Source organism: Antedon bifida, chromosome 10 (genome assembly GCF_963402885.1).
Source record: "Antedon bifida chromosome 10, ecAntBifi1.1, whole genome shotgun sequence".
Lineage (NCBI taxonomy): Eukaryota > Metazoa > Echinodermata > Crinoidea > Comatulida > Antedonidae > Antedon > Antedon bifida.
The window spans coordinates 13,177,152-13,204,881 of record NC_136235.1 but is presented as its reverse complement, the minus strand read 5'-3'; the positions used below and the strand labels follow the sequence as shown (position 1 = coordinate 13,204,881).

The window sequence follows — 27,730 nt, the reverse complement described above, 5'->3', positions numbered from 1 at the left end:
CTGGTGGACTAACATAAAAAAGACAATAAATACAGACTTGGAGCAAGTCTAACTGAAGATATACACACAGCGTATAGTTGTGAATACAAATGGGTATATATAATGCAATGTGCATGCAGTTGCAATGAGCAAATATTGCTGCTGTACTTACAACTAATAATATACTCATTTTTGGATGTTCTTACTTTATCTCGTCAGCCATCGGTGGTGATACTAGTTAATACCGTATTTATATAATAGCTGTACATTTGTTCATAACCCCAAGTTCTCGTTAATTCCTGAATTACAGGTTAATATATAAAAACAGTATTGCGTTGAAATAGAATTGATTAATCCACGTATGAAATTACATTTGGTGCCGCAATTCCCGTCATAATATAAACACATGTTTAGGGCACATGAAATTGATATTTCATAGATGTATAAATGTAAACAGCTTCGTTAAGGTAACGTGTCTAATTAGAATTTTCAAGAGCGAAGTTGTCGAAATGCACTAGAAAAAGAAAATTCATATTTGTAATAGGGCCGTTGTACTTCATAGAAGTGCTCGCGTGTGTTCACTGAACTGTAGCCAATGCGTATATTACGATATTTACTCAAAATCCACGGTTTGAAACACACATAACTAATTTAATAAAATGATTATTTAAAAATAAATTTTCACATTTCATGTCTGTAAAATGAAAATTAAAAATATTAAAAACGATGTATAAATCTCAAATTAAAATACAGAAGTTAGTTATTTTGTACACTTTTACACGCAATTTAAAAAAACACACTATATAGTATTTACACTGTACAAACAAATACTCTAAGTTTACATTTTAAAAAATTTGTATAAAATGATTTATATATAATTATATATCATATAATACAGGTATCTATGTGTATTGTTTGGTCAAAAAATCTTAAGCTCTGTCTACACTATCAAACTAGTTTGACAAAAATATGGTAGTGATATGACATCATCATGTCCATATGAACACATCAAATTTTTTGTCACATAAAGTTTGATAGTGTAGACAGAGCGTTAGCAGGAAGCATATTCTTAAATAATCTAATGATAAAAATACTGTAGATGCGAATGATCAGATTCTATTCACATTAGAAAGGAATGATCTTGGTTGTGGATTTGGCATCAGATTCAGTTTGAGTGCTCCAGCTGTGGCGTTACCTTTCGCTTTGAATGCAAACTTTTTGGAAAGTGCTCCCTTGTTTGAGTTGTACGATGATTTTGACACCCATCCAGTGTTGCCGTTCTTGTGATTGGTCGCAGTAGCATTGTCCACTGATCTCATTCGTTTGTTGGTAGTTGTCCGAGGAGCTCTTTTACGTTTTGTCTGTTGCCTTTTTTTGGTTGTGTCAGAATCAAAATAGTGAGAATTGTTGCTTTGAACTGATGTATTTTCATATTCAAAATTGTCTTCTTCAACTTCAAATTATAAACAATAAATGAATTATTCATTTTTAAAAACATTTTATTGCACACTACCAGACTGTGTCATGAATGAGAAATGTTTGGCAAAATGAATCAATTACAAAATGGCCTATTCAAAGATTAAAGATTTATAGTTCCCTAAAAATATGAAAAATTAAGATTAATAAAAAAATGCCATTTCACAGTTTTAATAAAAAAAAAAAAAAAAAATGTTTTCACTTACAAAAAGACAAAATAAACGGTAAAATTTAACCAAACACCAACTTCCAGTCAATTTGACTATTTTTTGCAATAAATTACAGGTTTTTCAGGTAAATCATTTTTTTCTATCCAATTTCTGGTCAAAGTGAATAACTACTATGCGACATTAAAATGGCATATTCAACAACAAATTTCAAAAAAATGTTTTTTCAGGGGGACAATATTTCAATGTTAGAACAATACATTTTTAAGAGATAAACTTACGTTTTTCAAACTGGGGTTGAAATTTATAGATGACTTCAAGAAATTCTTGACCAAACCTGACCAACTTAGCTTCGGTCACTCCTGTACAGCACAACATCTCCTCATTGGTCAATGGTAGCTTCTCTGATATTTCTAAGAGACTTTGTGCTTTAAAGAAAAACAAAATGTCAAATTATCAACCATTAATCAATTAATAAACAATTAATCAATCAGTAATCAACAATTAATTATAATAGTTCATTCTTATATAGCGCATATAAGCAAGCTCTCAATGCACTGTACATAAATTAAAATAGACGAGAAGTAGCAATAATTCAAATTAATGAAAAGCTTGTTTGAAAGGGAAAGACTTCAACTGGGTCTTGAAAGAGTTTGTTTGATTGAAATTGTTAGGGAATTCCACAGATTTGGAGCTGCCACAGCAAAAGCTCTTCCACCATGTAGATGTCCTAGTCTAGTCTTAGGAACATCTAGCAGGCATTGGCCACCTGATCTAAGAGATCTAGTAGGTTGGTAAATATGCACAAGTTTAGATAGGTTGACTCAATAATCAACCATTACTCGATTCTTTTAAGAAAAACATAAAATTACATCTCCATGTTTAATTGCCTGGATGTCCTAATAACATCTGTGGAAGACCTGGAGTGTTTATTGGTTTTTCGGCCATTTTGTTTTGTGATTTTATTGTGTTGCTTTTGATACTGTATGTACCATTTTTGCAAATGTCAAAGCGCTATGTAAATAGTGCTTAATAAATACAATTTTTTCAAATAAATCGAACATTATTTAATCAACCATTAATAAATCAATTATCAATCGTTCATTAATACACCATTAATCAGTCAATCTATTAATTGAAAAAAAAAATTTACTGCTGATGTAAGAAAGTAGATGCAAAACAGTAAATTGTCTGCTGTAATAATAAACTTTATATGTACAATGAATGATTTAGATTGGCTTTGGTTTAGATAACAAACAATCTGCAAGTTCATTGCTATCTTATATATTAAAACCTTGTTTTTTTCATTTCAACCTTCATAACAAATCTGACTGAAATGTAAGGTTAAATTTTCTTTAATGAGACCACAAAAGTGATATTCATAAAGATAAAGACATTTTGAAAAAATAGTATAATTTTAACCACAAAAACGGATGCAATTTAATTAAAACTACAGAGTAGTAAATTATCAAGCTGGTGCATATAAATAAAACAACAATATCATGCACATATAGCTGGTATTATTAGGTAAGTAGGAACTACATTACTGATGGGATTAAGCGCTCATCGTCTAAATCTTTTTATTCTGCCGTCTTGCAAGATATTCATTCTTTTAGGCTTTACATTCCAAAATTTACTTTGCCCTAGAAACTTGTCACAGATAATTTCGTTTGGAAATCCGTAATGCTTCATTTCCAATTTCTGTTAATACTTGCTAATTGAAGATAGAGTAACGAGAGGGAACTAAAATAAAGCACTGGATTAAGAGAGAGAAAGGTGGTCTTAAGTCAATAAGGATATTCATATATATGGCAATTTTATATAAATTAAGTATGATGAGCTGGGAAAAGACAAACAAAAAACACAAACAAATTGAAAAAAAATCATTTAGTATAGAAATAATGAAAGTGAAATCGAGATGGACTATTCAATGAGCGCTCAACAAGACCTATGGAACTTTCTATTCTTAAAAATATGGTAGTGATATGACATCATCAAAATGTACAATATATAGTATTTAAACTGTACAGTAGTCTAGTCCACATTAAAAAATAGTATAAATGATTTATATATCATATAATACAGAAATCTATGTGTATTTTTTTGTCACAAAATTTGTTGCTGAATGCAGTCTAAGCTCTGTCTACATTATCAAACTAGTTTGACAAAAAAAGTGTGATGTGCCCAAATATGGTAGTTATATGACATCATTGTGTCCATATATGTCACAGAACGTATGATAGTGTAGACCAGGGAAGAGTGAATTTCACTCTTCTCTGGTCTAGACAGAGCTTTAGGAAAGCGTAATAAAAACACGAGCAAAAATTTCAATAATAAACCAACTGAATGCATAAATATGCATGCCGAGAGCTTGTAAGTAATGCTGAATACAAAATAAGTTTTGCAAAATAAAAAATGCAATAAAAATGCATTGCAACATAAGTTTACTGCTGGTGTGTAACATGAGACAAATGGCGGTTGGATTCTGGTGCGGGAACTTCAATGATATCCACGTCGGCTTTAGGAACTGACAAGAAATGACACAGAATAAAAAAAGATTTTTTTGTTTGACTGTAATTTTGTTTCTGAATTTATATTCATGTTCCTGTGCACAAACTTTGTATTTGATCATTTGCTAAAACTTCAATATTCTCGTGTGTATAATGTTAACATTGTATTTTTTGTCATGTTGCTCAATACTATGATCTATTTCAAATTTGTTCTAACATCGATATTTTTTTGTTGAATTGTTAATAAATATTCAGTTTTTAATTATTTTAATATTTATTATGTAAATCATATTTTATATTGTATTTTTTATGGCGATGCTGTATTGGTGTTTTTGACACATTGTTGGGTCTTGAATGAATAAATAAAATTAAACTGATTGTGCAGTGGTTGTACACAGTTCAATTTGGTTCTCATTAATTGTTAACCGTGACAAAAATGGCGAAACTTCAATTCCACTATGTTTCGGAATGATACATTAGCAAAGAACTTCTCATTAGTTTGACCATAATTTTGTGCATTTCACTGCAGACCAAGCTAGACCACAATGTAACTCTGATACAGAAAATAGCATGGTAAAAATAGCTTTATATTCTTTAAATTCTACTATATGTACATAAATAATACTACATTGTATCAGTAATATGAAAATGCAAATATGCATAAACATCAGTTGACATGGCTTGAACTAGAGGACATGTAGATGATTAAACATATCGAAACAAGTTGAACAACCTGCCTACAGATTATTGTTTATTATCAAAAATCTCCAGTAAGATGATTTGATAGAGTATCCAAGTCAAACTATGAAAACAGATACTTTTACAGTCTTTAGTTCAACGGCTTTATCTAAAATTGTGTTTAGTTGGAAATATCACTGATAAGAGTTTGATGGGATTAATTAATGAGAAATAATGTAGTGTAAAGCTCTGTCTACACTATCAAATGTTATGTGACAAAAAAAATGTGATGTGCCCATATTATATGGATGGATGTCATATCACTACCACATTTGGGCATATAACTACCATATCTAGGCATATCACTACCATATTTGGGCATATCACTACCATATTTGGGCACATCACACTTTTTTTGATAGTGTAGACAGAGCTTTATGACTAACTTGAATATCAGTTTTTGACAACAATTATTATGTTATTGTTTTCAAAGCTTCACATTGTTCTTGTTATTAATATTTTACTATTGTTATTAAAGAACAAGATATATCATACTGATTGGAAATTGTAGACATGAATTGATGAGGATAAAACAAGATAATTGGTGATCAATCAATGTAGATGGACAAAGCTAAGTACTAACAGAGAGATATTATAGTCAACATATTTCTAAAAAGATAGAAAGAAAGAAACCAGCAAGTCAGGTTGATATGTTTTTATGCCAACTTTGCATAGGCCATTTAACTTATTTATTTTATAAAAAAGATTCAAATATAAAATGTTCTTTAATTTATCCATGCTTTGTCTATGGTCTGAGTCTATTTATTTGTTAGAGAGATTCATGACAAAACCACAACCTAGTCATATATTAAAAACAAGATAATTGGATTGCACACCAAGACATCATAATGATCAAACACATTATTTAATAGGCTACATAGATAACCCAGAGATGTAATAAGCCGAAGGTTAGAGGGCGTACTCCAGACTGAAAAGTGATTCCAACAGGAGGGGGAACCAAGAAGATGGCGGCCGTAAATGTGTTCAAAAACATTATTTAATACAAAAAATAATAATTTAATATATTATAATACATATTCTTGTCAAAGCACAGTGAAGTTTTTATAAATAAAATATATTGTTAATCGCAATGGAATGAATAATTTCTTGGTAATCTAGCATTTTTTGTATACGAGGATCATATAAAAATACACTTAACACGCTGCGTTGCGTATCGTTCTCATGCTCACACAGGCGCATAACAGTGCGTACTGCATAGGGCATATATGATTGGTCGATTGCAGCCGCTATCTTGTTGGTTCTCTCTCCATGGAGAATCACTTTTTGAACTGCGATAACATTGCAGTTTGCCATCTAGCCTTCGGTTATATAATATCATTGAGATAACCTAACTTTTACCTTTAGGAGTTTTTAGGGAACATGGTCTGTATAGTTACACCTATAAATTTCTGAAAATGATAACTTTAAAAAAACATAACTGGGTTATGAATGAATAAATAAACGATTGACTGAACAATATTAATAAATAAAGGAATGAATGAATGACCAACATAAGAATGAATAAATGTATCATGTATAAACTCACCATTGAATATATTATCTGGGTTCATTCCCGTTTGTCTGCCTAATCTCTTGCACGTATCTCTCAGCTCATCGTATAAATTTTGTTTCAGTTTCTGTGTCTCACTAATTACCGGGCTGGATATAACGCTGCTCTTGGCTGGCTTACTGTTACATTGAATGTTCATCTCTACCTGATTAATTTAATAAGATAATACAACACGATCTCAAGTTACTGTTTGATAGATAGACATAATAGCATAACAATGTTTAGTAGATCCAGTTATAAATGTTAGTTGTCTGTCGACTGATGCCAATGTTCTAGTTTATAAATTGGCAACTAGATATAATAAATAAACTATAATACTAAATAATATTATTAGCCCTGAAATAGTGTTTTTCTTGGCACATCTTTCTGGCTGTTCTTCTCGTTGATTTAGCTCCATTTGGGATCCAGCCAATGATACCCACAGCATAATAATAATTTTCTTTTAAATAAACAATTACTAAATAATACAAAAAATATTGATGTCGTTTATTGATGTTTTTGTTGTTCCTACTACTGTGCCTACAATATTATGTTTGGATAAAAGAAACATTTACTAAGTGAGTTTTGAGAGGGTTTTCCAACAGGGAACATCTTTAGATAACAATGTACAAACATCATTTTGTTTGGTAGTTTTTACTTATTTGCCGAACTTATCTATTCTTTGTCAGAGTCTGTAAATAAATGTTATGAAACCGAATTATATTTCGCTTTTGTAATATTTTGATATGGTATTGAGATTTTATTATTTTAGTTAACTTAAAATTTGTTAAAATCTTATTTTGTTTAAAGATATACCTATATACAATTACAGAAGAACTAGCCAATGGTGCATCTCAGTAAATGTATACAGCAGTATTTTAATATATTCTGTTGGTTTATGTTTGTTATACTTCAATTCAATTATGTAAATCTATTCAGTGTCTAACTAGGTCTCCCAATAAATAGAACAAATCAATTTTAGATATTAACATTATGATGTGTACCTATAAATAGTACATAGTATGACAACGGTACATTAGCATGTTGGATAAATACAATTCACTTTAAATTAACTATCTAATTTGTTGGCCGTGTATGGTCGTCGTAATCCATGCTGCTCCCGTGACATGGGTGGGTAGCCGAGGATTCGCTTCACAGATCTAGTGATAGAACAATTAGCCTGTTTGGATAAGGACTTTAAATTGGTTCATCTTCCATGTGAATTTAATTTAATTGAAATATTTTATTTATACTGGGCGACATCTTCAGTCAAAGACTGGTCTCCCAGAGGGCCCAGTTATGATCAGTGGCTGTGATGTACTAATACACCGGGGTAACCTTCTACTCATCTCGAAAGATGTACTAGGTTCTTTAAAGTGCACATGACTTTTATACGGTTCACGATTATGGTTTATAATTATAGTCATTATTTTTTTTCTTTTCATTTATTTCGTCTTTTTATAAATAAAGGTACAGAGCACTATGGAGGTAGACGGGATTGTCAAAAAGTGAAACAAAACACTATCGAGTGACTCTCCGACCCCTAAAGTGTACAAATGAAATCAACTTAAAAGCAACACAAATATATACAACAGTTTAAAATAACATTTCATTGAGTTTGACAGGTATTTGAAGCCGAGAAGACTTGTTCTACCACCAGAACCATGGAGCAAGTAAGCCTTGAACCCTTGCCGATGTTATGTCCTAACTGCTCGGCCACTCACTCACTCTACAAAAAAACTGTATAAAAAAAACCAAGTACACCATTAGTATAGTATAGAGAAAATAGAGAGTTTTCACATTTTCCTCCCATCTTGGAAAAAAATTGCCACCTGTACAGGTATGGCTACCACAGATAGCCCTTTGGGGAGAAGTATATTTCACATTAATATTATTTATAGTACATACAACATGTATATCATTGTTGTTACTGTGGCTAAATTATTCAAGTTTACTGAGATAAAAATCAATTTTTTTTTTATATTAGAAAACCAACACAATAGGTATGTCATTGCTAAGTTACTATTTATAGGTTAATGTATGCGACACAATTTAATAATTGTACATGTTGTTGCTAATCAATTCAATGTTATCTTTTATGTAGTAGAATCGAGGACAGATACAATGTACAACAATTACCAATTATTGTACACTATAATGTTATGAGAGTTGCTTGATGATGCAGACTGCATTGTACAGTATCTCTATAATTTTTGTCCATGTTTTTGAAAATTTTAAAGTAGTGTATAGCTATAGTTATCAATTAAAGATATGAATCCATATTTATTATTAATACACTGCCGTATATTAAGCTATTTATGCATGCATTACTGCTGCAGCTTTCATTTATTTATAGGAGACAAAGTGGATTGGACCGTCTGGGAGAAAAGTCTTGTACTGAAGATGTAACTACAAACACAGTAAAAGAATTATATTTTTGTTTAAAAATTGAAATTGTCAAAGATCACTGTTTGTTTGATTTAAGTTTTCATGAGATCATGGAGGTAAACAAATAAAATACCTCCATAAGAGATCAAGTGAGACAAGTTTAATAACTTCTAATTTGATTGTCTGCCTTATCATTATTCCTGTAACAGCCATAATCAATCAAGATAATTCTGAATAAAACCGTTATTTTAACATTAAACATCTTGAGAATTATCTTTTATGAATATATATGCTCATAGTTTCATTACAATGGGGGTCGATATTTGTTGCAATGCGTAATGGCTTAGTATTGAGTATAATATTATCAGCTTTATTGAGGGAATTACACCTAGTCAGTGGTTTAATTAGCATCATCATAACACATATATTTTCATTTTGCTGGGCTGGTGCTTGATCTATAAACTACATTGATTTCTCAATCAAATATGAATTAATGTATGAGAATCTCCCTATTAGCTAAAGGGTTTTTTACTAATCCACAAGGCCACATTCTTTCCATGCACCTGCTTGTATTGTCAGATAATGAACTATGTTTGAATTCTAAGCTTGTAAAATAACATTGTTTTTATGGTTGATACATCTAATGATACCATCCTATTACTACACTGTCCACATTGAAGTCATGTGGAGAGTGATCATTCATTATAGTTGCTCCACCAAAGTTGTGGAATTAAAACCGGTTTCTAATTCGGTGGTCGTTTGTGGTTGGTTGGTTGTGTAATGATGTCGTTATTATTATCCACACAGAGTAGATAGATGCTTGCGCCGTTAAGTGACCTTCTGAGATGAGGTGAAATTGAGCTAAAAATTGTTGTGCGGAAACTGTTTTTAACAATCCAGACCGGAATTTGTTTAACTGTATTAAAGATCGGTTCTTTTGTTTTTTTTTTTTTTTAAAGACCCATTTCTGTTGGCAAGAAACTACAGTTTTTCCAAAATATGGTTTTAAAAACCATATTCTCTTGGTCAGTAAAAAACCTGGATTTGAAAGAGTCATGAGTTACAACCCTGGCACTAGGTCAGGATTGAACCCCGGACTTTGAGATTGAAAGGCAAGCACGTTAACCACCAAGCTACAGCTCCACTACCTTTATCTTCTTTACAAAAAAATTCATACCTATTGTTTAAAAAAGGGACAATAGAAATATCTTTACCAACACAATTATCAAAATGAGTAAAGTAAACATACCCTAGCTTTACCAGTCATCAGTGCATTAGCTTTTGGCCCAACTTTGATATAGCAGACGGTATGGTCAAGGGCTGTAAATTGCATGTCCTCTCGTAGGTAGCCTTCAATGACAAGCTTACGAATAAACCTTTCACAGTCACTTTTTGATAGGCTTTTCCCTAGTGCGTGTATTTTGCACTTGTCATGACCGACGTTGGTAACCTTGGCCGATACAGAACCTATTGAAGCAAAAAAGAAATAAAACAAATCGTTAAAAATTTGTAGGGAAAAAAAAAGTGAATATTATTATTTAGTATATATAGGACAGGAAACCTTTCAATAACTGATCAATTAAAACATTCACTCAATTTATGTGCTAATTTTGGTAACTCATTTTACAGTTTGAACTGCATTGTGGGTAAACAGTATTTTCCGAAAAATAAGTAATTTTGTCTTTAGTAGCACAAAATGTAGTTATTTTGTGAAACATACCAAAATTTAATATCACAAATGGAATGCAATAATAGAAGGTAATTTTATTGCAATTTACATTTATACAGATTGTACCAGAGGATATTGTATATTATGTACGCATACGGAAAATGATATTAACACCTATAATACCCAATAGGATTTAAAATGAATAAATTTACCTTTATAGACTTCGATGAAATGTATTAAAGTGTATTGATTACCCCCCGGCCACCTGCCTCGCTTAGGTCCACTCGCTTGCTCAAGCTCCCTGGCGAACTCTACAATACCCTTGGCATGTTGGGTCATATCCTGAGCCTTATACTCAATCTAGAATATTGAAATAAAAAAAACAAAAAGAAAAATTTACACACTGATTCAGCAGGTGTCAAATTATTGACCGACAGGTCAGAAGGACGAGATCTACACAGATGATTACAAAGTATAGACTGTAATAGCAATGGTTATGAGTATTACAATAAAAAGATAAGTTATAAGATGATCTGGATGTGTCAAATTATATAAAATAATAATATAAATAAATAATAAATTAAAAAATAATTTGTGTTGATTCGCAGTGGATGCAGATGTTTAAGAACCATTAAAGATGTATTGTCTCCAAAAACCTGAAAAATAAAGATTAATAAAACCAGACTTTGAATAGGCCATTTTGCAGTTTTAATCAAGTTAATCACTTCTGTAGAAAAAAAATCAAAAAAAATAATTATTTCACTATAAAAAGACAAAAGAAACTGTTAATTTTAACCAAAAACCATTGTCTGACAGACAATTTAGGCATTTTTTGATTTGGATTAAATTTTTTCAGGAAATTTTTTTTTCAATCCAGTTTTTGGTCAACATGAATAAATATTATGTGACATTAAAATGGCATATTCAACAAAGAATTTTTAAAAAAATATTGTTTTAGAGGGACAATATATCTTTAATATATTTTTCCAAGAACTGGAAAATACAAACATGTAAGTTTTGTTTATAAAAATACCACAAATGTGTGTAACAGCTTGAAATTACCTAGATATCAGTAACTAGTCAAGTCAAACATGTTATAGTGTATCACATTGTACTTAAATGCAAACTATTTACTACTGGTACATAAAATAAAAATTACTTTTCCCAGACAGAAAATCATAAAAGCAGTTCATACTCTCTCATCTCTGAAGACATAATATTTTCCAAAAAAGGCTTTTTTTCTTATTTATTTAACATCTTGATTGATATATCCAGTCACTATTAATGCCAATTGTATCTATTTAAAGTAATTTGCCTTTTGATTTGTATCATATTTCAAGAAGTAAAAAAAAAGAAACAATTTTTCAAAAAATGAAAAAAACTCAACCGGTTTTAACTGCCTTAAATGCAGTAGTTAGTGAATTCTCCGAACGATAACATAAGCTGCTATAGTGGATACATGATTAAGTGTAGTAGCATCTTGTACGTGTACAGTTATCAATCTAATACACACAGATTAGAATTGACTGGTAATGTATACAGAAACGTTTGATAAATTGTGTGTACTGACAGACTAAGAAAATAGAATAATGTAAATAATTCAATGTGAAAAAACAACAACACTGTGAATGTATAGAATAAATAATAAAGTTATCAGGTGGTCAAGGGAGGACATAGAGATTCTTACAAGTCTGTCACTGTCACCCTTCCTTATTGACAAATGTAGAGTCAATGTTCTAAAAAATGGTTACATCAGTAGATTAAGTTTATGTTATAATAGTTTAGTCCAGGCCCATCCCCATATTGACATTTTTAATTCCAATCCAATCCAATTTCGTCGTAATTTCAGTGTTTCTGAGTTGTTGTAATTGTATTGTATATGTTAAACCAAGCTGTAAATGGCGGATTTGTTTCTACTGTTGTTTCTGGTTTTAAAAATTAAATAAAATAAAATAAAAAAATAAATAAAAATCATTCAGAATAAATTAACATTAGGGTTACAATTAAAGTTTACGCATTACCGTATTTATTTGAATAACCGCCTCACTTCCTCACTTTGCCTAAACATACACCTCCCTCCCCCACCCCCACCTTAGAACATAATTTGGAATAACACACCCAGGGGTGAGATACAGAATAATGGTTATAGGAATTTTTTCAGATCTCAGATCTTCTCATTGCAATGTTTTTATCAGAGGTTCCAAATTGTAAAAATGAAATATCAAAGGCATATAAAAGCATGGCCAAACCCTAGAGGGCACTATAATTTTTAAATTACATTCAAACATAGAGGGCACTATTAAAAAATCTTGGGAATATCATAGAAATATGAATTGTGTTTATCTAAAATGCATTTTTTGAAATGTTGCTTTCAGTTAACCAAAAGGGGTCAAGAGTAGTAGATAACTAAGGTTATATGTTTATCTAAACAATCTGGAGAATGTTTCACCTTTAGCGATGGGAAATAACTCAAAATATCCGATAAAGATATTAATATACCATACCACGCCGAGAATGTTAAAGATTCTCTACCCAATTGAATTTGAACAATACCATGAAAGCAACAATGGTTTAATGGTTAGTACATCTGCATATCAATCAGAAGGTTCCAAGTTCAAATCTCAGTTGGGGAGGCTTTTTCACATATCGTCATCTTTATTGTTTCTAGAATAAAACTACAATTACTAATCAGGAAAAACTAAGACATGATTTTAACCATAGAGATATTATAGTTCACTAAGTATAATATATCTATGTTTTAACAAATCAAAATGGAATGGAAAGATAACTGGATGAACTTCCTGTACAACGAATTGTATGTAGACATCATGACAAATCAACAGATTAGCATTTTATTTATCTAATCAACTATAACTGCATTTCCATAACACTTCACTGCTTAAAGATATAAGAATGTTACAGAATACACACTTTGAAACATACACATCCATCATAGCTACATCGATCATCATCCTCTAAGTGCTTTACCTAGACAGGTGCTAAATTAATTAATTTTAAAGACATACCATCAGAGAAAAAATAAGTAGAAACAAATATAATGTGGCCTAGTTTGCTTTATATATCATGGAAATTTAATGCATATAAAATCTATTGCAGTCAAATTGTATAACATACTTAAAAAGCTTTAAATTAGCCAGAAGCTAATATCATCACTTTCATACTAAAAATATCTAACACACTTTATCGGCCTTGATGGTTTATATGTCTTGATAGTTAGGTTATATGCAGTTCAGACTAAATAAGCTGGTTATAGTCAATGTATTACATTTGTGCAAAAAAAGATGTTTTATGTTTGTTAGGGTGTGGTTCGTCTTAATACAAATATTTTTCAGCTGAGTCATGTTTTGATAGAATAACACAATTATGCTAAAGATAACTGTCTGTGTGGATGTGTGGTTGAATATATGTGGTTGAATATCTTAAATATGTATTGTTCCCCTAAAAAAATAATTATTTACAATTGTTTTGATGAATATGCCATTTTAATGTCACGTAATAGTTATCCACTTTGACCAAAAATAGATCGAAAAAAAAAATATTATTTATCTGAAAAAACTAATTTAAAGCAAAAATTAGTCAAATTGGCTGCCAGCCAATGGATTTTTGGTTGAATTTAACCATTTATTTTGTCATTTTATAGGGGAAAACATTGTTTTCATGTTTTTTTGGGGACAATACATCTTTAAGGTTGTTTTTAATTCATGGCTAAGCAAATTGATTAAAGATGTATTGTCCCCAAAAACATGAAAAATGACGATTTTTTAAATCAGACTTCGAATACGTTATTTTGTAGTTTTAATATAGTTAACTACTTTCGTAGAAAAAAAAAGGAAAATATTTTACTTATAAAATGACAAAATAAATGGTTAAATTCAACTAAAAACCAATTGGCTAGCAGCCAATTTGACTTTTTTTCCCCTTTAAATTATACTTTTTTAAGGTAAATAAATTTGTTTTTATCCAATTTTGGTCAAAGTGAATAAATAAGTTATGTGACATTAAAATGGCATATTCAAGAAAAATTTTTTAAAGAATTATTTTTCCAGGGGGACAATATATCTTTAAGGGGTGTTTTAACAACAATAACCCTTGTAAGTTTAAATCAAACAAATCATTTTAGCTTGGCTTCTGCTGCTTTATTAAGAAATGTTACAAGCTATTTAATTAACTAGTCTTTTCTTTGCAACAATAAAATACTATAACGTCCATCCTCTTCTTCCAAAAGACTGAAATTTTGTAAATGTGAAAAAAACAGGCATTTTCTAGGTAAATTTCTTACAAGCAGGAAATTATCTGTCCAGACATAATATGTTATTGGAAATATATATACTGAACCATAGGCAGGATTAGAGGGCCTGAGCAAGCACACTCTTTTGCCAAAAGTGTATAACATAAAAAAAGCTTTATTTTTGTAACCTGCAACACGCACCCTTGTCATTACTGGATCCATCCTGGGATACTGTGTAGATAAAATTGCACATGCTCTCATGTAATAGTATCAGAACTGTTGACACACTTCCTTATCGTAAACATTTATACAAAGGAGAAGAACTTATTCAAACATTCCTATTAGTGATTGATCAATGTGCTTGGTAGATAGGATGATGCACACAATGACGTCAACACAGATATCACTTCTACTCTGCAATTAATAAGGCTTGACTTTGCTGTTTATTTAACTAGGCACTGGGCTGGCTGGTTTTATATTACTAGGCCTTATTAATCCTAACAAAATAATGAGTTTTCATTCCGAACAAAATATCAAAAAGCACAAAACTATGATTAAAAATGAAGAGGTAGGAAAAGAAATAAACAAACTACAGAGATTGATATGTTCCTCAGGATCTAAGCATGACCTTGTTGTTCTTCAAGTTTACTAAGTAGATGTTTCTTTAATTTATGTTTGAAAGAGATCTCCACACCCATGTGTTTAATACTATGATGTATAAACCTTATAATGTTTTACTGTACAGTTTTGTTTTACATGTATTTATATATGCTTTTATATAGATTATTTTTTTCTCAAGAAGTTCCAACTTCTTTATTGGGTTATTGGCACATGGTTCCCCCTTGAATACTGTTTGAATTAAACATTGAAGTAACCATAGTATTGAGTTTTGATGTACGACGTGAAAACTGTTTATGCAAAGATGACTTTCTTCATTTCTGTCTGTCAAAGTATTAATTAACAACTAACCTGTGATTCACAGTTGCCACAAACAGTTTCTGGTTTACTTCTGCATTTTTCTCGGCTGTAATCATTCTCACCAAAGTACTGCAGTAATTGCATTCTTCTGCAGTCCGTCTCATTCTCACAATACTGTACCATACGGTACAAGTTGTCCAAGTGTGTCTTCTGGGCATCCCTATTGGCCGACTGACCTAGAATACAAATGAATAAGGCTTCAATGTTGAGTTGAGCAAGTTGTAGAACATAGATATGAACATGACAATGGTGCCAAATTGACACAATGAAGTGCTTAAAAAAAAAGGTGTAATATGATACGTCAGGCTAGGCCTATAGCTAGCGTACGATGTTTGTACGTTACCGCTCTTTACCAGCTATAGGCCTACAAAACTAATCCCAACTAAGCTAGGCCTAGAAACGTCTACAACGCGAGCTACTTAGGTAGTGCATTGTTTTTCTTTTTTTATCATAATTAACCTTAGAACGCACATTTAAGACAAGAAATGACCTGGTAATGTTTTTAAAGTTATATATTATATGCATTATTTTTACAAAACGTCAACAATTTTTACAAAATGTCAACAATTTTTACAAAAAGTCAAACGACTTTAATCTTTGGTGTTATAACTAATTACCTTCAAGAAGTTTGCGCATTCGAACTACATCTTTATACATGTAGAAAAGTATGCAGTGAGCCGTTTTACCATCACGTCCAGCTCGGCCAGATTCTTGATAGTATCCCTCGACAGACTTTGGCAAGGAGTAGTGGAAAACAAACCGGACATCTGGTTTATCAATTCCCATACCGAAGGCAATGGTTGCACAAACTACCTGTGGGAATAAAATGAACTCAGTGCCTGTAGAAGGGTGTTTGTAATTAAGGCTCACAAGCAAGATTTGTAGGCTTTGAAAGAAATCTATTGGCATAACAAAAATACAATTAAATGTAATGGCCAGCAATATAAGCATGTTTAGGGTTAACATTGTATGGGGCAGGGGTCAGATATCAAGGAGTATTTAAGTTCATCCTTACTTTAACTTTATCATTCAACCAATCCTCGTGGACCTTGGTTCTTACAGTGTCAGATTGGCCAGCATGGTATGGCTTACTATTAACACCACCATCGCTAAGATCACGTGCCACTTTCTCGCACTCATTCCTGCAAAATGTTAAAATTCTATACTTAGTAAGACAAATAACGTTACTCTTCTAAAAACTACATACTTATTCAGGATAAAAAAGATATCAGGAGGCACCTGTAGGATCCATTCTACATAAAAACATGTTTAGACAATCATATTTACATATTTAATGCAGTATGCCTTTTAGCTACACCTAAATAAATTACTGAATCATCTTTAGATACACAGAAATCAATACTGGTCTGATGGAATTGCCACATCATCCAAACCTATATCATGTAGGTTTCAGTCATACCAGAGTTCATTACCTGATAGACAGGTTTGAAAAGAGTCAAAAGAACAAAAATATCCCATTCAATTATGTAATTAATTAATATGTGGTTAATAAATATCTTCTAATAGCACTAAACTACTATTCAAAGCTGTATACAAACCTTGATAGACAATATACAATTCCAGACATTCTTGGAAACTGCTTTTTAATCATCTGTAAAATCTCTTCTGTTGCTTTACTTGGTCTTTTCTTTACGACTGTATACCTCAGATTAGAGCGGTCAAAGCTCTGAGTAAACCTAGTTAGCAAAATAAAATGAGAAAGTTATTGCTCTAAGCTCTGAGTAAACTTAGTTAGCAAACCAAAATGAGAAAGTTAATTTGTTAAAACTCTGAGTAAACCTAGTTAGCAAAACAAAATGAGAAAGTTAATTTGTTAAAACTCTGAGTAAACCTAGTTAGCAAAACAAAATGAGAAAGTTAATTTGTTAAAACTCTGAGTAAACCTAGTTAGCAAAACAAAATGAGAAAGTTATTGCTTTAAGCTCTGAGTAAACCTAGTTAGCAAAACAAAATGAGAAAGTTTTGCTCTAAGCTCTGAGTAAACCTAGTTAGCAAAACAAAATGAGAAAGTTATTGCTCTAAGCTCTGAGTAAACCTAGTTAGCGAAACAAAATGAGAACAATTAAGCTACTGTGAGATGCTAATGAAATGTAGTAAATCTAATATGCAAAGAATACTATTATCACTGTGTTCATTGGGGTTGGATAGAGCTACATTACAGCTGTAGACATTGCCGAGTGGGCTTATAAACATTAAGTAAGTAATTTCCCACTTCCCACCACAAATAATGCTGCTTTTATTGCATAATCAAAACTAAGACATAAATCTGTATTACCATTGTGGATTCTTCATATTAAGTTGTTTGAGAATATCAGCTCTAACTCTGGGTGTCGCAGTAGCAGTGAGTCCCATCATAGGCACACCTGGAAACTTCTTACGTAAATTGCACAATCTTATGTAATCTGGCCGAAAATCATGTCCCCACTGAAACAATAAAAACAGTAAACAAATAATATCTTTATATAAATCATCAAATTAAAACGTTAAATTTGTGTTTTTATTTTGAGTTATATGTCCTATGTGTCATTTTCCAGGGCCACTGAAATCACTGGATTAAATGTCCATAACCTTCCGAAACCCATACGAACAGTAATAAAAATAAAGACCAATTACCTGGCTAACACAGTGCACTTCATCAATAACAAATCTGGCTAACATACCACGTCTGTACAAATTCTCAAATGTTGACTGTAATTTATTACTGTTGCTAATCTGTAACAAAATAGAATACAAATTTTGTATATTTTGTTTAAACCACTAATTGTGTATAACATTGAAAAAGGTGTTTGTACAGTTAGCTTTCCAAAACCAGCCATCATTAGGCTAAAAGTATGTTTACAGTATGCATTCTATTTGGGTACCCTGGCTTAGCTTTCCAGTTTTCAGGAGGTTTACTCTAGAAAACTAACTTGAGATATCAGGCCTACTGTACATTAGGGAAAACATATGATACATGATTATTTGCGCATTTAGGATCTAGGCCTAGGCTAATCTACTCTAGGCCTAGGCACCAACACTATGCCTATCAATAGCCTGGCTTAATCTAGTTCTCACATGTACAGTACTCGCATAGCACCGACCCAGTGGAATAGCATGTACATAAGATGAAAAGGTCATAACGTCATACATTCATTGACACATTACCCTCCTGTTATTGGCAAATTTCTTTTGCTGCTGGTTGGGTTTGGAAATAAATGGAAAAAAAAAAAAACATTCATATACACCTGTGGACGAGTACCAGAAATAAAAACAACTTACCTTTTCAGGCGTGACATATAGCAACTTGAGAATAGGCTCCCTGAGAGACAACTCTCTGTAGACATTGTCCATAGAAGAAAGATTAAGTTCTCCAGACAGGTGAGTGGCCGGTATTCCAAGTGATACCAACCTCTGCACCTGGTCCTGGATCAAAGACTTCAAAGGTGAAACCACAATAGTGACACCTGAGCTAATTACACCTGGCAGCTGGTAAGTAAGACTTTTACCACCACCTGTAAATTAAAATTAAATAAAATGATAAGCTATTAAGGAAAATACAGTAGGTTTTCTTTATTCAGTCTGGTAACCTAAAATAGGTTTATCTTGTGTTTAAAAAAGAAAATGAAGGAGTTTTCACTTTCAGCTGTCTTTAAGTTTTTATGTAGAAGGGATCCCACAGGTCCCACCTATTGTTCTAAAAACAGGACCATATATGTGCTACATCTTTACCCGATATATATTTATAAATATGTTGTTTTAAGATGTAAATACCGATTTGGCGATGAGGATTTATTATTTCTTCTTATATTGCAGAGGTAAATTTACAAAATTTATGGTATCGTGTAGGGAGTCTCTGTTTTTGCCACAAGAAAATCCTTGTATTGAGTCAGCATTTGAATTGAGAAGGAAGACAAACTAGATGCTACGCAATGATGTAAGCACAATGCAAGTAACTTGACTAATCACAAGCGATGGATTATTTAACTGTCATTTGTCAACTCGCTTGCGTTACGCTTCGTCCTAGTGGGAACCAAGCTTTTCTAACCACCCAAGTACAATTCTGATAGGCTATTATAATCTTACCTGTGGGCATAAGAACAAAGCAGTCTTCTCCCATAAGAGCAGCATTCACTGCTTCCAACTGATTGCACCTAAACTCACGCAGACCAAACACCTTACGAAACACCTTCATCATTTCATTTGAATGAGGGAAGTTAAAGCCACTGTATTTACTGATCAGTGATTGGTTAGATGTGGATTTTGTGGCTGGTTTGTTTGATTGCCATGATTCAGCTTTTTTTGGTTCATCTAAATATGAAATAAATATAAAATAATAAATTAAACATTATTTGATGTCAACAAATTAACTGTGATAGACTTTAAAATTAAGGGGCGACCTAGTCTTTTACTAGTAATGGCCTTCACAGAATATAATTTGATTCTTAAGACATGCTGTAGCCTATGAAATTCTTTTTTCCCTAATATTAGAAATTAAAAAATGACTTACTCTGCTTTCCAAATTTGTTAGCAGCAGGTCTTTCTGAAAAATTGCTTGGCATGCTAAATTTATTATTTGAAGAACCAAAATTGTTTGATGTGCCAAAACCAGAATTGTGGCTGTTGTTTGATGTTCCGAACACGCAATTGCGATTGCTAATTGATTGGCCAAATCCAGAATTGTTCGAAGAACCAAACTCAGAATTGCGATTGTTATTTGATTGGCCAAACTCAGAATTACGATTGTTATTTGATTGGCCAAATCCAGAATTGTTCGAAGAACCAAACTCAGAATTGCGATTGTTATTTGATTGGCCAAACTCAGAATTACGATTGTTATTTGATTGGCCAAATCCAGAATTGTGATTACTGTTTGATGTTTTAAATTCAAAACTGCGATTGTTATTTAATGTAGCACCACCAGAACTAAACTTATTACTAGACGTACCAAAGTCAGAAATCCCATTGTTATTTGATTGGCCAAACCCAGAATTAAAACTATTGCGACTACTGGTCTGTGGTGCTGTGTTCTGCTCCGTTTCAAAACTATTCTCAAAACTATACCCCATACTCTTCCTCTGAACAGCACTGTTAGAACTCTGTACAACAGAAGATGGTTTTGTAGATAACGTTGGTACATCACTAGAATTGGATATGTTTTTATTTGATTCAGGTTTTTCAAATTGTTTGAAAGTTGAAGTACTACTTGAAAAATTGAAACCTTTCGATGAACCTGATGAAAGTCCAGAGGGTGTTGATGCCTTCGATGAAATTTTCTTAAATTTGAAACCAGACGAAGTGAAAACTTTATCACCACTTGATGAGGCAGTTGACTTTTCCACGTTTGGAAAAGACCGAGCAAGCGGACTAGTAAAATGTTTAGGTATCGGTTCTATAGGTGGCGTAGCAATTGCGTTCTTTAAAGGATTTGTTCTGGTAAGAGGTATTGGCGTTGACATACACCTTTCTGCAGTGTTACTTAAATTATCCCTTAAGTTAGTACTACCTATCGATGTTCTCGATCTGACATCCATTCCTGAATCTAACATGTTATCATTCAGTAGCATATTGAATTCATCATTTTCATTAATATAGGAACTATTGTCTTTTTTACTGGTTGTCTTTGGAAGTGTCTCTAGTTGATTTTCTGCTCTTTTAATTGCTGCCTTGATCCTTTTTCTTAAAAAAAAAAGTTAGTTTCTTCATTTTGCGTACTTTATGGACAATACATCTTAAAGATGTATTGTCCCCCAAAAACATGAAAAATGAAGATTAATTAAATCAGACTTTGAATAGGTTATTTTGTAGTTTTAATAAAGTGAATCACTTCCATAGAAAAAAAAACGGAAAAAAATTATGTTTTCACTTATAAAATAACATGATAAATGGTTAAATTCGACCAAAAATCCATTGGCTGGCAGCCAATTTGACCATTTTTTGCTTTAAATTTCAGTTTTTTCAGGTAAATACATTTTTTTTAGATCCAATTTTTGGTCAAAGTCAATAACTATTATGTGACATTAAAATGGCATATTCAACAACAAAAATTGTAAAAAATTATTTTCTACAATCAAAATTATACATCTACAACCTATAGCTTACCTGAATATAATAGCTTTTCTAACACTTTGCGAGACTGTATTTGTCTTCTCAATTGAACAACACACTTTGTCCATCACTTCTATTAGTAATCCTTTTAGACCAGAAATCCTGACATTCAATAATTCCAGTGTCAGCTGCCAATAATAAAATTAGAATGTAAAATTTAATATGAATTATTTACACAGAAATTATAGCAAAATTGATTATTAATATTAATCCTTATTATATTTTGTATATATAGCATAAATAATAAATATACAATTCATTTCTTGTAAATATACCAGTGGCACTGTAAACAGTTTGAATGGGTGTCTGATGACTAACCAAATTGATGTTTGTACCAGCTCATTGATATGCTTGCTTGAATATGCATTTCATTTTTAATTTATTAAGCTCTGTCTACACTATCAAACTAGTTTGACAAAAAAAAAGTGTGATGTGCCCAAATATGGTAATGATATACCCAAATATGGTAGTGATATGACACATCATGTCCATATATGGGCACATCACATTTTTTTGTCACACAAAGTTTGATAGTGTAGACAGAGCCTTAAGATACATCTTATACTGTTATTTTTACTTATATTTGTATGCACTTGGAGACTTGTTTGTATGACGATGTATTTTGCTTAAGCTTTCCCTGCCCAGCATATTTATCCTGGTTGTTTTTTAAAATATATTGTATTGATTTTATGCTGGTCAGATAAATAAATGAAATGTTGTAAAGGTTGCATTGTTTAATGGTCTGATGTACTTACATCTTTAGGAAGTGGAGAGAGAAATGGGTGTGTGCTAATACTCTGTATGTCTACTTCCATCTCATCCTCTGAGGACTTCCTGCCAATGCTGCAAGGTAGTGGACTCTCAAAGCTGTGCTGAATCTTGGAATCTTCATTGATGTCAGTTCGTGGCAATACTGGTGTGACTGGATTAGGTGCAATAATTGGGATGTCAATATCTGGTGACTTTAGACAGTTTTTAATCGGTAAATCAGAAGATGGTAGATCTGCACTAATTGGTTCCGTCTCTGAAGATGCTTCTGAATGCTCTTTGTTCGGCATTGTTAGATACTCATCAAAATCAAAGTCCTCTGGTGGAGGAGATGGAGGTGGCGGGTCTATAAATTCATCATCTTGATGAAAGATCTCTTCGTCAAATTGATATTCGAGGTGATTATCATCAAAATTGTAATTTTGTTCTTGTTGATTCTCTTGAGTATCATCTTCAATTACAATCTCTTCTTCACTGTCACTTGTGATGAGTCGTCTGCTTCGTCTATCTATAAAATAGATTGTATCTAATAATAATACTGTCTGATTGGCCCAATATTTCACCTTAAATTAAGCTACACTTTCAAACTAGTTTGACAAAAAAAGTGTGATGTGCTCAAATATGGTAGTGATATACACAAATATGGTAGTTACTGTAAATGACATGCATCATCATGTCCATATATGGGAACATCACATTTTTTTGTCACACAAAGTTTAATAGTGTAGACAGAGCCTTAGCTTTAATTCCTTTAAACATAATGTCACCAGAGTGAAGATATTTTTCATCTAGTTTGCAATATACGCATCGCTGGCAGATGCCATTTGACATTGAGTGTCAGATTCTCCTATTACATATGACAGGAAACCCATGCTTTTTAAAGCAAGTCTCATTTGAGGTAGTGACACTCTATAGGCCATCAGAGAAATGTGACAGGATTTGGACCCTGGTATTTCAAACACCAAGCCACATGCAACTACACATATTATCTATTTAAATTCCTCTATGTTCTACATAAATAAAGTTACAAGTCTTTGGGAGTGGAAATCCTGACATGACAGGACTTGAACCCAGGACCATTGGATTGGTAGCCAGGCATCATAATCACTAAACCACATGCAACTACACATATTATCTATTTAACTTCCTACCGTAGTTTCTTTACAAAATACAAACATTTTCAATATAATTATTTTTAAATCCTGTTTTCTGTATTTGTTTGTTTTTTGTCAATTCTAATGTTTTGCCGAGATTTTTAAAGTAACTATAATTGTAAATATGCTTAATTGTATTGGTATCATTATTAGCATCCAGCTACTGGCTCCCTGTGTTTGAAATAAAAAAATGAAGTAAATTATTAGTACTTACTGTTAGTCTTTGTGGATGTTGGAAAGCATGTTGGTGGAATCATTTCATTACTATCCTCATCGATTACAATAGATTCATTCGTTTGCTGCGAACAAACAAACATTTTTATTTATCAAAAGAAAGCTATTACATTTTAATGTCCCATTTGAAGGACAAGGAAATAAGCATAAACAAACAAATATTTACCATTTTCGGTGAAACTTTTCTTGCTTTGGTATCTTTAAAATAAAAATAATTAAATTCAAATGATTGTTTCTAACTCCATGTGTATTTTTTTTCTTTTTAATGTTACTAGTGATTTAATTTTACTATATCTTCCTGTGGCCTCCTATCTATTTATATTATATGCTACGTTGTCTATTGAAATATTGTTAAAGACGCCTTCCCTACGTTTTTTAGATCACAAACTATATTTAATGTAAAAATAATACTATATGGTCCAATTGTGATAACTTTTTTCGTCTTTAAATGGTTAAAAATGTGAATAAGTCGATTCTAATAATTATAGCGGACCGCTATAAATCCCAAAATGCATTACGCGCGGATTGATATTTTTGTTTTTCTTCTGTAATTAACCCACTTTTTGATCGATCGTGAGACCAAAACAAATGGAAGACTCCTAACTTTTCAGCGAAAATACCGGGTTTTCCCCAATTTGTATCAACGGAGTCTGGTAAAAATAGAAAGACAATTAATGCAGCAACTATACAACGTCAGACTACAGTCGGTATATAGCAAGCGTACAATGTTCGTACGTTACCGATGTTTACCAACTAGGCCTACAAAACTAAGCCTAGCTAGGCCTAAAGACCGTCCACGAGAGGTGATTCGCCGCGAGCTACTTAGGTAGTGCATTGTTTCTCACTTTTTATCATAATTTACCATAAAACGTACATATAAGACAAGGAATGACCTGGTTTAATGTTTTTAAAGTAATATATATGTATGAAATTATAATAACAAACAAAAAATATAATACTGTAATTATTATTTAAAAACATAATAATAAAGTACATTTTGTGCACTTCTGTAAAGATAAAATAAACAATTATTATTTTACCATTGAAGCTAAAATCAAAGTCATCATCATCATCATTGAACAACTCTCCCAAAAACATACTATCTGGAAAGCCTATATCAGGAGTTGTCTTTGTTTTTTCCTGTTTATCTGTATCTGAAGATATACTGTAAAAAAAAATTATAATAATAATAAAAATAATAATCAGTATTATTGAATTTATTTATAGTAGAATTTTTTACCTTTCTCACTTGGTTGTTTTGTAATGTCAAATTATATTATTCTGTTTAAAGATCTCGCCCTTTTCGGCAACAACATTACGCTTTTTGTTGTTGTCTATGGTTTCTGCATATAAAACTTACCTTGTAGCAGTGCTGCCAGTACGAGGGTTGGTGCTTGTCATGGGAGATACAACACCAAGAGGTTTATTAGCCTTGCTCGTCGATATTTCTCTTTTACAAGCTTTAGTAACATCTTGTTTTACAAACCCTGTTATTGACGATTGTTTTAATCCAAAGGGTTTCTTAAGTGATAATCCTCGTCTTCGCCTTTCCATTAGACTAGACCTAGGTAACTGTATTGTTAAAAAAATAAAATTAACATAATTATTAATTATATATAAATAATGCCAACACCTTGCTGCTTGCATACTAAATATAGGCCCAACTTGAACTATCTATAGCCTATAGTTCAACTGTATAAAGTAGTATAGTATATATAAGCCTAGTATAGTACCTAGTTACTAATAGATAGATAACCACTTAATATAACCTTGGCTTATATTATAAAAACGTTTCTACCATGTAGGGTAGGCCTACTATACTAACTAATAGTAGTCTGTAGGCCCAATCAATCACATCACATAGACCAAAATGTACTTACAACAACTTCTTCTTTGCTGATGCTGATCGAAGCACACTGTCTTGTTTGTTGACAGGCCTAAGTACTACTACACCACACTTGGTTCACCCAACTACCTCTCTCTCTAGGGTGTCTAGTAGTAGCTAGGCCGGGAATAGGCTACATCCACTCAGTCAGTGTAGGCTTAGCAATCTAGTTAGTACTGTAGTACAATTCACACAAATTTCTAAAAAATTGATCAATTAAATACTCATTTAAAATGTGCTTAAAACTGAGTACAAAGGTGACGTGATATTCATACAAAAATTCACAAATATAAATACACTAAAACACATAATTTACCAGATTAAAAAATATACAAATTTGTAATTCGCGGTAGTAGGTTTGTTTTCTAGATCATCACAATTAGTCCAAGAGCATTAGTTCATAAGTATAGGAGGACCCGGACATTTCTGGTAACAAGCTAATTTTTTCAGGAAAGGTCCAGAACTATGATTGGAACATCATACTAAAAGTCCTGAAAAATCCTCTTTGTGCTCTCCGAGAAATCCAAGATGGCGTCCAAAATGGCTACCATTTTAATTAGTCTATAACTTTGTAACCGCTTGTCATAGAGTATTGATTTTGGTGTTAAATAGTTCACAATATATACATTCCTATTTGCTCTAACAGAAAAGTTTGTCAAAAAATGGCCGCTACTACAGTTCCTGGCAGTTTGACCTTTGACCTGGTCTTATCATATCTCGGTAATGGCTTGTCATAGAGAATTGAGATTAGGCCCAAATTGTTCAGAACATGCATATTTTTATTTGGTGTAATGAAATATTTTATCCCAAAATGACCGGAAGTGAGGTTATTGACCTCTTATTGACCTATTCATATATCTTTTACCGTATCTCAAGAAATATTTGTCGTAGAACGTTACTTTTGGAGTCAAATTGTTTGGAACATATACATTTCTATTTAGTCTAGTACAACAGTTTGCCCTAAAATGCTCGGAAGTAAGTTAATTTATTGAAAATTAAAAAAATCAAAGAAAAGTATATGAATACTGTAGATAAAATCAAAATCAAAGTTTTAACTCTGCCTTAAAACATATTTTGGGCATAGCACATCATCAGGTAAAGTGAATTGTTACAAAAAGAAAATATAAAGTCAAAAGTGGCTAATCAAAGTTGGCTAAGTAACAAAAGACAAATGTCAAGGACCCTTTAGGCAATTTTTAGTCGCGTGCAAACGCGACTCTATAGCTCACTATGTCGGTCGGTAAACACTAACTCAATATTCATATTTTTACACTGGATATTAATACTTGGAGGCAAATATAAATTTTTTTACAAAATTGTTAACATTTTCAGCAATTTCGGTTGGTCGGTAAACACTAACTCATATTCATATTTTTATCGTTATTTTGACACTGGATATTAATACTTGGAGGCAAATACTGTATAAATGTTTTTAAACATTTTTAAACATTTTCAGCAATTTCGGTTGGTCGGTCGGTCGGTAAACACTAAATCATATTCATATTTTTTCGTTATTTTGACATAGATATTAATACTTGGAGGCAAATATAAATGTTTTTAAAAATTGTTCACCATTTTTTAAACATTTTCAGCAATTTCGGTCGGTCGGTAAACGCTAACTGATATTCATATTTTTTTCATTATTTTGACAGTGGATATATTAATACTTGGAGGCAAATATAAATGTTTTTAAAAATTTATCGGTCGGTCGGTCAGTAAACAATAAATCAAATTTGCGCACGCGACTGCAGCCATATGGCCTTGTTGACTTTGTGAAAATAATGCATTTTCAAACATTCCTTGTTTTAAATGTTCGTTATACCGTATGGTTTATTTATGATAAAAAGAGAATGCACCCTAGGTATTTCGCGTCAACGCTCT

General features: G+C 31.9%; 1 protein-coding gene across 1 annotated transcript; it reads right to left on the bottom strand.

Annotated features, from left to right (window-relative positions):
* Positions 1-702: 702 nt before the first annotated feature.
* Positions 703-25,983, bottom strand: LOC144854037 (uncharacterized). The gene is made up of 21 exons (XM_078711917.1): positions 25,845-25,983; positions 25,325-25,536; positions 25,005-25,129; positions 24,131-24,162; positions 23,945-24,029; positions 22,564-23,084; positions 21,803-21,936; positions 20,211-21,379; positions 19,787-20,011; positions 18,983-19,215; positions 18,338-18,436; positions 18,000-18,148; positions 17,263-17,400; positions 16,719-16,845; positions 16,321-16,516; positions 15,695-15,879; positions 10,689-10,836; positions 10,057-10,274; positions 6,417-6,585; positions 1,904-2,050; positions 703-1,432 (listed from the first exon to the last, which is right to left on the bottom strand). Exons 2-21 carry the CDS (start codon positions 25,516-25,518, stop codon positions 1,089-1,091), a joined length of 4,638 nt encoding a protein of 1,545 aa, XP_078568043.1. The 5' UTR covers positions 25,519-25,536; positions 25,845-25,983; the 3' UTR covers positions 703-1,088.
* Positions 25,984-27,730: the final 1,747 nt, after the last annotated feature.

Bases quoted from the DNA above. Each gene is read 5' to 3' on its own strand.
- LOC144854037 (XM_078711917.1), bottom strand. From the start codon at position 25,518: ATGGAAAGGCGAAGACGAGGATTATCACTTAAGAAACCCTTTGGATTA. The intron at 24,163-25,004 runs GTAAAATAATAA...TTTATTTTAAAG, and splicing joins CTTTGATTTTAGCTTCAATG to ATACCAAAGCAAGAAAAGTT. The intron at 20,012-20,210 runs GTAAGTCATTTT...TTTCATATTTAG, and splicing joins TAACAAATTTGGAAAGCAGA to ATGAACCAAAAAAAGCTGAA.